This window comes from Chiloscyllium plagiosum, chromosome 9 (genome assembly GCF_004010195.1).
Source record: "Chiloscyllium plagiosum isolate BGI_BamShark_2017 chromosome 9, ASM401019v2, whole genome shotgun sequence".
Lineage (NCBI taxonomy): Eukaryota > Metazoa > Chordata > Chondrichthyes > Orectolobiformes > Hemiscylliidae > Chiloscyllium > Chiloscyllium plagiosum.
In genome coordinates this window covers 1,680,532-1,693,077 of record NC_057718.1, presented here as the reverse complement: position 1 = coordinate 1,693,077, position 12,546 = coordinate 1,680,532, and the positions used below count along the sequence as shown (strand labels likewise).

The 12,546-nt window shown below is 42.6% G+C and overlaps 1 protein-coding gene across 1 annotated transcript in view; it reads right to left on the bottom strand.

The window, feature by feature from the left end:
- Positions 1–12,546, bottom strand: part of LOC122553148 (adenylate cyclase type 8-like) — a 137,412-nt gene that overhangs the window by 3,614 nt on the left and 121,252 nt on the right. The window contains exons 13-15 of the mRNA XM_043696737.1: positions 4,908–4,989; positions 4,103–4,261; positions 649–795 (exon numbers count right to left, since the gene is read on the bottom strand). Of these exons, the coding sequence (XP_043552672.1) occupies positions 649–795; positions 4,103–4,261; positions 4,908–4,989 (388 nt within the window). The remainder of the gene's footprint in view (positions 1–648; positions 796–4,102; positions 4,262–4,907; positions 4,990–12,546) is intronic.

Genomic DNA, 12,546 nt, shown 5'->3' with positions numbered 1-12,546 from the left:
GGCCAGCATTTTCTATTGCCTGTCTCTAGCTGCTCCTGAACTGAGTAGATCTCTCAGCTGTTCAGAGGGCCAGTTGATACCCAACATAATACTGCAGGATATCAGGAATGTGATGGAATACTCCCCACTTGCCCTGGATGGGTGCAGTTCTATCAAAGCTCAACAAATTCAGCACCATCCAGGATGCTGCAAGGGGTAAGTATTTATTCAGTTACTCCAGACACCTTGTGCATGGTGAGAATCAACAGAAGCAGGTATAGTACAGGCACGTTTGTAAAGACTATCACACTGGCATATGTCATAGAGTCATAGATGTATAGCACAGAAACAGACCCTTCAATCCAATTTGTTCATGCCGATTAGATATCCTAAATTAATCCAGTCCCATTTGCCAGCACAGCCCATATCCCTCTGAACCCTTCCTATTCATATATCTACGGCTTTTAAATGCTGTAATTGTATCAGGCTCTGTCACTTCCTCTGGCAGCTCATCCCATACACCCACTATCGTCCACGTGAAATAGTTGCCCCTTAGGTCCCTTTTAAATCTTTCTCACTCTAAACAAATGCCCTCTAGTTCTGGATTCCCCTAACGAGGGGTAAGACCTTGTCTATACTAGATTCCAAATTCAAAATTAAAATACTTACATCATCAAAGTCAGCAATGATCTCATTAAGCAGCTGCAAGCATTCAATTCCCTGTTGGTTTCCCTCGGCCTGTGAGTAAAACGCAGCAAATTCTGGGATGGAAGCGAACAGAACACCGACACTGTCGTGTGATTCAGAATAGAGCTCCTGGAAATAACGAAACAGCAAAGAAATCACATCGAATTTGCAATGATTAAAGAAATGGTCAATATCATCAGAATAGCCATATTATTAATACAATGTAGAGTTAGCATTAACTTAAAATAGCAGATCATATTTACACATAACAAAGTTAGTATAAACTCAGACAGAGGTCAATATCCAAGCAGAGAGGCCATAGTATTAACCAACAGCAGGATTAGTCTTATTATAAAACAGATTACTGGGGAGATAAAAAGTCTTAAATATTGATAAGCAGAAATTTCTTCCAACGAAGTGCTGAGAAAACTGAAGACCTCTGCCTAGATTTTGTTGTCTGACAGTTTTAAAGTGCGAAGGGTGGTCAGACATGCAGGTAACTCATGCTGTGAGTTTTCATCAACAGTTGTGTGATTTTCTACAAGGAACACGTGAATTTTTAATTTAAAATTGTTTATTTTAATTTTTTTCCTGGGCATTTCAAAGACCTGCTGTTGTTATTGTGAGACTCGGGAGTTCTGTCCATTTGGTGAGTGGGTGTAGCAGATGGTCCAGCTGGTATTCAGGGGCCATGGGGAGCATGGAGAGAGCATAGATTGGTGAGGGCTGTTGGAGGGTTTGAGGAGTTTCACTTACAGGGGAATTTGATGGTCATTATGGTGTAAAGGGACATGTGGGAATACAGGGGAAATAAAGGAAACCAAAGGGTGTGGAGTACACAAAGGGGTGTGTGACCATGTGTGGAGTTGTAAGCTAGGAGTCCTTGCTGTGTCCCCCTCCCTCCTGATGCTGCCTGCCTTGCTGTGTTCCCCAACCTCCTGATGCTACCTGCCTTGCTGTGTCCCTCTCCCTCCTTTGTGAATTCAATTTCAATTAGGTACAGAAAGTGAAATCAAGAGAGAGAAAGATTAGTTCTCAACTCATTATTCCAATGCATTCCTGGCTGGTTTCCTATATTCTAGTTTCTGTAAACTTGAGAGCATCAAAAACTCTGCTGCCACCTTCTTAACCCTTAGCACTTCCTGTGCCACCATTACTCCAGAGTTTGTGATCCTACATTGCTCTATAATGTCCTGGTGAAGCAACATCTTGATTTTTAAACTCCCATCTTGTTTTCAAATTCATCAATAGTCTGTTCCCTCCCTACCTCTGTAACCAACTCCAGTCCCATTGCGTCACTTTTTGGCCTCTTGGTGCAGCCCTGATTTTGATCATGTGACCATTAGTGGCTATCATTTCATTCGCCTTGGCCCCAAATTCTGGAATTCTCTCCCTACACCCCTCTCCTTCCCTAGCTCACTTTCCAGGATCATCATTTATGGCGAGGGGTATTCAATGCAGAAGAGGAAGGTTATGCTTCATTTATCCACGGCATTTGTGGGATCGGATGTGGAGTACTGTACATCTGAAGTGCCTTGGGAAGTTTTATGCCGTATGACTGCAAGTTGTTATTACTATAAGAGAGAAAAACAGACTGACTGGAAGGTGCTTCTTTTCAATTTAAATTTAATGTTTGCAAGCTTCCAACAGAATGAAAACCTGAAGGTATGATGCTCCACCGTTGTAATAGCTGATGTCAGTGAGAACAGTTTGGCATTGAGAAACAATACTGTGATTGATACAATTGAAAAGTGAAACACATTGTTGAAACTCTACATTATGCAGTCATCATCAAGAATGCCAAATTTCAAACAATATATATCGCTGGAGTTATAAAGTGATGAGTGGTTGTTATGGGCCAGACCAAACCCCCCTCAAAGTACTCAGAAGATAGTCTAAACCCTTACTTTTTGTTATTTTAAAGGTAAATGTAAGGTGTTGTATTCCAGATGCAATTCGATTGCTCAAAATACTGGATTTAGAGCAAAGCTCACTCTATTCATCCACTATTGTTAAAATACTACAAAAGGAAGGAAGAAATTGGAATACCTTAACTCTATTGGAAAACTTAACAGAATAATAGAGGCAGTAACTATTATTAAATCAATTCCAATATAGCCAATATATCCCATAAACACAGCCTTCGCAAAAGGCAAATTCAGAACATAGATTGTCGCACATGCAGCTGCCATAGCAGGCAGCTTCTGTAACCAAGAGATGGACGGAATAGTCTTCACTTCTTCAAGATTCCCAACAGCAACTGCTGAAAGCTAAACTAAAAATCCTGGTTCTGTGGTAGTTTGACCATGCCCATTTTGGCTGCTTCTATTATTCCAATTCTTTTTAAAAAAGACCTCACAAGCTGATCATAATTCTTGATGAAGGGCTTAAACTTGAAATGTCAATTCTCCTGCTTCTCGGATGCTGCCTGATCTGCTATGCTTTTCCAGCACCACACTCTCGACCCCTGCTTGTCTCCCCCTAACCTCTCCTTCGAGATTACCCCACATGAGGCTATGTCTACTCTGTCAATCTCCTTTGGCATCCTTTACATCTCAATTAAATCTCCTCTTGTTGTTCTAAACTTGAGACAGGTATGCCTAAACTGTGCTCAATCTCTCTTCATGGGGCACAATGCTCACTCCTCGACTCCATCTCATGAACCTTCTGTGAACTGCTGCCAATGCAATTACATCCTTCTCAGGTCAAGGGAAGAACATTGTAAGGAATACTCCAGGTGCAGTCTCACTAATGCCTTGTACAATTGCAGGAACAATTCCCAACTTTTATATTCTCTTCCTTTCACAATGAATGACATAATTCCAACTGCCTTTGTTATTACCTGCTGTACTAGTTTTATGTGATTCATGCACAAAGACATCCTGATCTCTCTGATCCAAAGCACGCGGAGGTTTCTTTCCATTTCAATAATACATTGCCTTTCTATTTCTCCCACAAAAATGGATAACCATTTCGGAACTAACTCTGGTCACTAGAGAAAACATGAAGACCATGATTTGAAGCACAGAGCCAGAAGGTTCTGTAAAGTGCAGACTGAAAGGATGGCTGAAGAAAATTCAACTCTGTTGATCAAAAGAAACTTAGACATAAACTTAACAATGAAATATTCACAGCTCAATGGAGAAAGATTGGATGTTGGATCAAACCTGACAACGTTTTTAAAGGGTTTATTCAGTATCTAACCCTGTGCTCCTGCCCTGGGAGTGTTTGATGGGGTACAGTGTAGAAGGAGTTTTATTCTGTATCTAACCTTGTGCTGTCCCTGCCCTAGGAGTTTTTGCTGAGGGACAGCGTTTGGTCACAAAACTGAGTGTGTGACAGTTTAATGAGGAATTAGTACAGCATGTGTGTCTCAGGGATGAAAGGTTTTGACTGATACTTGCTGTTGAATTTACACTTGGAGCTATTATCGTACTTCATCATCTGGATCCTTGTCAAGGAAATACCGTGCGATGTGACTGGGCAGCATGTTATTCAATAGATCCTCATTATGTTTCCGCAGCACTGCCATTTCCTCCATTTCCTGTCTGGCTAGTAATCTCCAAAGGAAGTCCAGACGTGCAGTTGCTTCAATCTGATAGGCCACAGAACAGAAAGAGTTTCATGTAATTGGAAGGTAGTAAGTTCCTTGACATGAAAATCCCTCAGTTGGTGGTAATGGGGGAGCTCAGGTACCCTGATCCAGACTGTGAAAATAACAGCATAAGGAGCAACAGCAATTCCTACACTATATAAGAGAACTTACTTGATCAGTATATTTCCAAGCTCAGCAAAGAAGGAAGGAGTGATGAATCTTGTTGTAGACAATAAAATGGAGCAAGTGCCTCATGTTTAAGTGAGAGAGCATTATAGGAATGACTGTGACATAACAACATAAAGAATGGGAGCAAGAGAGTAGGCCATTCAGCCCCTCAGGTTTGCTCCACTGTTCCAATGATTGTGACTGACCTTCAAGGGGGAAAACAACTTGCCCACCTGGTCGCCCATGTCCCTTGATTCCTCAGAGATCAAAAGGCTGTCCACCTCAACATCAAATATATTCAAAGGGATTGCATCCAGATATCAGTTGTAACTTCTGCAGCATTGCTTGATGCCTGCGCTTCGAAGGACTGCATGCAGTAGGTTCCCTGGAATGGGTAGTTAGGACATACCTTTCACCAAGTATCTGAGACCCAGCCATTCCACCACACTGAGAGCAATTAGGAGTTTAGCAAAGTTACCTGTCGTCCTTGGTAAAAGACCGTCACCACAAACAGGAACATCAGCATAAAGGTGATTCCCCGCTGCCAATCCGAATAAGATCTAAAAGCACAGAGGATGAGAGGAAGAGATAAAGACATCATTAGATTCTTCTGCAAAAATATTACATATTTTTCCAGCTCAACCCCAGGGAGTGATTGTTGCCCTGGAGGCACAGGGGCCGAATATATTTGGTATGCAAGACTCCGTAATCAAAAATCAGAAAAGTGGCTCAAAGGAATTAAACCAGCCAGGTGACCTAGCATCAGTCCAGACAATGGAAACAACTATGACAAACTCAACCATCCAAAGTCCTCTTCACTAACATCTGGGCCAACACTGGGAGAGCTGTCTCACAGACGAGCCAATCAATAGCCTGATACAGTCATACTCACAGAATCAGACCTTACAGACAATGTCCCAGACCCCACCATCACCATCCTGGGATATGTCCTGTACCACCTGCAGGACAGACCCAACAGAGAGAGGGGCAGAGTGGGATACAGTTGGGAGGGAGTTGTCCTGGGATTCCTCAACATTGACTCTGGACTGGGCATCCATGAGGCACTATAAGCCATCAACAGCAGCAGAATTAAATTCCAGTACAATTTGTAATCTCATGGCCTGGCATATCCCCCACTCATCATTACCATCAAGCCAGGGGATCAACCATCATTCAATTCATTTTCTTTAATGAATCTGTGCAGAGATTTTATTATACACCTCAGGAGCAAGTGGGACTTGAACACAGGGCTCCTGTCACAGAGGTAAGGACACTACCACTGCACCAGAAGAGTGTCTCAGTCATGGTTCAATGGAAAGTACAGAAAGTTAAACTAGGAGTAGCACCAGGAACTAAAAATGAGGTGTCAACCTGGTGAAGTTACCAAACAGGACTACTTACGTACCAAACGGCATAAGCAACAAGTGATAGACAGAGCTAAGCAATCCCGTAACCAACACATCCAGTCATTAATGGGGGTGGACTATTAAACAGTTCACTGTAGGAGGAGGTCCCACTAATATCCCCATCCTCAGTAATGGAAGAGCCCAGCACATCAGGGCAACAGATAAGGCTGAAGCTTTTGCAGCAATCTTCAGCCAGAAGTGCCGAGGGGATGATCCATCTCAGGCTCCTCCAGTGGTCCCCAGCTGGGAACTAATACCAGCCTTCAGTCAATTTGATTCACTTCACGTGACACCAATAAAAATGTTGGAGGCATTGGATATTGCAAAGGCTATCGGCCCTGACAACATTTGAGCATTCTACTGAAGATTTTACTGCAAGATTTGTCGCAACCCTAGCCAGCTGTTCCAGTCTAGCTAAATGTCAGCATCTACTCAAGAAGGTGGGAAATTGCCCAGACATGTCCTGTATATAAAAAAGACAAATTCAACCAGGCCAACTACTGTACCTTCAATCTATTCTTAATCATCAGTAAAGTAATAATGGATGCTATCAAGCAGCACCTGCTCACTGATGCTCAGTATGGTTCCACCACTGCCATTTATCTCCTGACCTCATTACAGCTTTCATTCAAACATGGACAGAAGAACTGAATGCCAGAATTGAGGGCAGGTGAGAGTGACTGTCCTTGACCGAGTGTGCGAGTGTGGCATCAAGGAGCCCAAGTAAAACTGACTGAATGGGTATCAGGAGGAACATCACAGAAAATCTTAGCTGGGTGCAGCCATGCTTTTTTGTTATTCATTCGCAGGATGTCAGCGTCACTGGCCAGGCCAGCATTTACTGCCCATCCCTAATTGTCCAGAGGGTAGTTCAGAGTCAACTATATTCCTGTGGGGCTGGAGTCATGTGTTGTCCAGACAAGATAAGGACAGAGGTTTCCTTCCTTAGTAGAATGGAAATAGTTATTGGAGTTCAGTTATCGCACACAAGAAAACCTATGGAGCAGTTCCAGAGTAGTGTCTTAGACCAAACCATTCAGCTGCTTTCTCAATGACCTTTCATACATCATACAGCAGAGAGGGAATATTCCATTAGACCATAAAACCTAGGAGCAGAATAAGACCATTTGGCCCACTGAGTCCACGCTGCCACTGATCGAGATCATGACTGATCTGATGATCCTCAAATTCATTTTCCTATCGTTTTCCCCATAATCCTCTATTCCCCAACTGATTAAACATCTGTCTAACTCAGCCATGATTATAGTTAATGACCCAGCCCTGACAGCCCTCTATGGTACTGCATTCCACAGATTGACTCCTCTCTGAGAGATAAAATCTCTCATCTCTGCATACAATGAGTGATCCCCTTCATTGAGATGATGCCCCTAGGTCCTGGATTCTTCTATACAAATCTTGTACATTTCAACAAGGTGGCCTGTCATTCTTCTATATTCCAATGGGTACAGGCCTAACCTACTCAACCTCTTGCCATAACACAAGTCCCTCCATACCCAGGATCAGTGTAGTGAATCTTCCCTGAACTGACTCAATGCCAATAAATCCTTCCATCAATAAAAGGACCAAAACTGTTCAGGTATTCTAGGTGTAGTTTAAAGGGCCTTGTATAGTTTTAGCCAGACCTCCTATTTTTATACTCCATTTCCTTTGAAATAACATTCCATTTGCTCGCTGAGCTAGAAGGTTCATTTTCAGACATTTTGTCACCATACTAGGTAACATCTTCACTGAGCCTCTGGACAACACTGCTGGTGTTTTCTGCTTTCTATTTATATGTTTGGGTTTCCTTGGGTTGGTGGTGTCATTTCCTGTGGTGCTGCCATTTCCTATGGTGATGTCATTTCCTGTTCTTTTTCTCAGGGGGTGGTAAATGGGGTCCACGTCAATGTGTTTGTTGATAGAGTTCTGGTTGAAATGCCATGCTACTAGGAATTCTCGTGTTTGTCTCGTGTTTGGCTTGTCCAAGGACGGATGTGTTGTCCCAGTCAAAGTGGTGTCCAACACACCACACTTCTATGGATTACCCAAAATTCACAAACCAGGAGCCCCCCCCCTTCCCCCCCTCCCCCCCAGACCCATAGTCTTGCTACCTGGAACACCAACTTACAGATTGGCCAAGGAGCTACACCAAAGACTAAAACACTTAGTAGAAGACTCATGCCACTCCATCTACTCCACCCAAGAATTCCTGAAGACCATCAAAGACACCAAGATAGAAGAGGATGAAATAATGGTCTCCTTTGATGTAACAGCCCTGTTCATATCAATCAACATCAACCTGGCCAAGGAAATACTGACTACATTATTAAAAGACCCAAAGCCACACACATCAAACACCAACTTCATCAGCAAGGACGATATCGTCAAGCTAGTGGACCTATGCCTTACCACCCACTTCACCTTCAACAACAAAACCTACAGACAATCCAACGGAACACCCATGGGATCTCCACTATCAGAGTTCTTAGCAGAGGCAGTAATGCAGAGATTCGAACAAACAGCTCTGCCAACCATACAACCCAAACTTTGGGTCAACTATGTGGATGACGCCTTTGTCATTACTAAAAGAAACAAATTAGAGAAAACCTTCAAGACCATCAATAATACCCTTACTGGCATAAAATTCACTAAAGAGGAGGAAAACAACAACAAACTGCCATTCCTAGATGTCACAGTAGAGTAAACAGCCAATGGGCAACTTCAAACCAGTGTCTACAGGAAAACAACACATACAGACCAAATACTGAACTACAGAGGAGAAAGTGAGGTCTGCAGATGCTGGAGATCAGAGCAGAAAATGTGTTGCTGGAAAAGCGCAGCAGGTCAGGCAGCATCCAGGGAACAGGAGAATCGACGTAAGGGCTTATGCCCGAAACATCGATTCTCCTGTTCCCTGGATGCTGCCTGACTTGCTGCGCTTTTCCAGCAACACATTTTCAGCTCTGAACTACAGAAGCAATCATCCCAACACCTACAAACGAAGCTGCATTAGAACATTATTTCAACGAGCCAACCCACACTGCAGCACAGAGGAACTATGCAGAGCAGAGGAAAATCACTTATACAGTGTATTCAAAAAGAATGGGCATCCAATAAACACAATCCGCCCATTTCTCAGCAACAAACCCCAACAAGCAGACAAAACATGTCCAGAAACCTTAGCCACTCTCCCCGACATCAAAGACATCTCGGAAATGACTGCCAGACTACTTATGGTAACCCACAAACCCACCAACACACTCAACCAGCAGCTAATGAACTTGAAAGATCCTTTACAGACAACAAGCAAAACTAATGTCATTTTCAAAATACCATGCAAGGACTGTAACAAACACTACATTGGACAAACAGGCAGAAAACTAGCCACCAGGATACATGAACATTAACTCGCCACAAAAAGACATGACCCTTTCTCACTAGTATCCTTACATACAGATGAGGAAGGATACCACTTTGACTGGGACAACCCATCCATCCTAGGACAAGCCAAACAGAAGGATGCATGAGAATTCCTAGTAGCATGGCACTTCAACCAGAACTCTATCAATAAACACATTGACTTGGACCCCATTTACCACCCCCTGAGAAAAAGAACAGGAAATGACATAATCATATGAAATGATATCACCACAGGAAATGACTTCACCAACTCAAGGAAACTCAAACATATAAATAGAAAGTAGGAAACACCAGCAGTGGTTCATCTGGAGGCTCACTGAAGATGTTACCTAGTATGGTGACGAAATATCTGAAAATGAACCTTCCAGGTCAGTGAGCAAACCTACATCCAAAACCTCAACCTGAGCGACAAATCTTCTCAAAACTTGCAAATTCCATTTGCCTTCCATATTACCTTATGGAATTTGATGCTAGCTTGTTTTTGTTTATTCACAAGGGTTCTCAAATCCCTCTGCACTGCAGCTTTCTGCAGTCTTCCTCCATTTAAATAATACTGAGCTCCTCTATTCTTCCTGACAAAGTCTATAACTTCACACTTTTCTACATTACATTGCATATGCCAAGTTTTTAACCTGTCTGTATCCCTCTCCAGACACTGTTATCCTCAGCAATTACCTTGCCACTTACTTTTGTATCATCTGCAAATTTGACAACAGGACATTCATTTGCTTCATCCAAGTCAATAACATTATATTGTAAATCATTGTGACCCTGGCACTAATCCCTGTGACACTCCACTAGTTACAGTTTGCCATCCTGAAAATGCCCTCTTTACCTCACTCTCTTCCAATAGGTAGCCAATTGTCTGATTATACTCGTGTTCTACTTTGATGCATTTTCTGATGATTACACAATGTTGAGCATAATTTCTGACTCTTCAGACAGTGAGGCAGTTCATACCCAAATACAGTTAAGAGCAGGACAATATCCAGGCTCAGGGTGACAAGGGGCAAGTAACATTCACATTTTAAAAATACCAGTCAATGAAAATGTCCAGCAAGAGAGAATTTAACCATCTCCACTTGACATTCAATTAAATTAATATCATTGTATCCCCTACAATAATATGTAATACAGCAGATTTAAGAGCAGATCAGAGGCTAGTAATAACTGCTGTGAGTAACTCACCTCCTGACTCTCCAAAGCCTGTCCACCATCTAAAAGGCACAAGTCTGGAGTGTGATGGAATTCTCCCCACTTGCCTGGATGAGTTTAACTCCAAAAACTCTAAAGAAGCTTGACATCATCCAAAACAAAGTAGCTACTTGATTGGCACCAGATCCACAAACATGCACATCCTCCATCACTGACGTTCAGTAACAGCAGTGTGTACTATCTACAAGATGCACTGCAGAAATTCACCAAGACTCCTTAGACAGCACCTTGCAAAGCCATGACCACTTCTAGAAGATCATCATCATCTGCAAGTTCCCCTCCAATCCACTCACCATCTTGGAAATATATCACTGTTCCTTCAGTGTCACGGAGTCAAAATCCTGAAATTCCTTCCCTATGGGCATTGTGGATCTACCTACATCACATGGACTGCAGCGGTTCAAGAAGGCACCACCCCGACCTCTCAAGGGGCAACTAGGGACGGGCAATAAATGCTGGACCCAGCCAGTGATGCCTACAGGCTGTGAATGAATTCAGAAAAAAGATGGCTGGCATTTGTTTGTTTCTGGATTTTAAAAATATCATATACATTTCATCAAAATCCAACTAAAAACCAGCAAACATACTGTGATCTGGAATCTGATTCCGGTTTATATTTAGAATAATAGATGTTAAATGTCTTACGCATCAATGTACAGAGGTTTAGAAACAAATCAGCTAAAATATAACTAGAAATAAGGAGAAATGGATGATGGAGGAACTGTTTAATTAGAAATATTATCATAGGATGTTAACAAAAACAGGAGGAGATTTACATGGATTGAAATAATAGGTCACATTATGAAGAGAATATTGCACAACATCAAAACATACGAAACAGGAACAGCTACAGACAAGCCGACTAATGTCCTTTAAGAAGGGCATCTGCTGTCCTCACAAGGTATAGCGAGCACATGACTTCAGACAAACAGCAATGTGATTCCTTTGAAATGGCCAAGCAAGCCACTCAGGTCAAGGCCAATCATGGAAGAGCAACAAATTCTGGTCTTGCCAGTGACATCATCTCCCATGAAAATATACAGCCCCTTGAGCTTTCTATACTATTTATGTGATCATGTCTAAGCTTGGGCTTAACACACTTTCCTGCTTCTCAGTCCTAATCCATCGGCCCCTTATACACATGTTCTTGATTCCACAACCAGTAGGAGCAAGGTCTCAGTGTCAATCCTGTTAAGCCACTTCAGAATCTTGAATGGCTTAATGAGATCAGATCACAAACTGTGAGTAACAGGAGGAATGTATACAGGTAATTGTAGGCTGTGTTCTCTGTATGGTTCCTGAAGAAGGGCTTATGCCCGAAACGTCGATTCTCCTGTTCCCTGGATGCTGCCTGACCTGCTGCGCTTTTCCAGCAACACATTTTCAGCTGTGTTCTCTGTACCCAAATCAATGATTGTAAGTATTTCTGTAGTCATGACAATTTATAATACCATAACATGATAAGATTTAGGAGCTGAATTAGCATCTGCTCTGCCACTCGATCATGGTTAATATGATGCTCATCTCCATTCTCCTGCCTTCTCCCCATAACCTTTGATCCCATTACTAATAAAGACCTTATCTATCTCTGTCTTAAATACACTCAAACAATTAGGTTTCACAACCCTCTGCAGCAATGGGTTCCACACCTGAACCACCCTTTGGCAGAGGAAATTCATGAATTTCATAGAATCCCTATAGTGTGGAAGCAGGCCATTCGGCCCATCATGTCCACACCAATCCTTTGAAGAGCAACCCGCCAGACCCATCCCTTCCTTCCCTATCCCTGTAATCTTATATTTCCCATGGCTAACCCACCTGACCTGCACACCTTTGACTGTGGGAGGAAACCCTCGCAGACATGGGGAAAATGTACAAATGCCACACAGACAGTCACCTGAGGCTGGAATTGAACCAGAGTCCATGGCACTGTGAGACAGCAGTGCTACTCATCTCAGTTCTAGAGGGTCATCCCTTCACTCTGAGGCTATTCCCTCAGGTCTGAAAATGTGTTGCTGGAAAAGCTCAGCAGGTCAGGGAGCATCCAAGGAGCAGGAGAATCAACGTTTCAGGCAT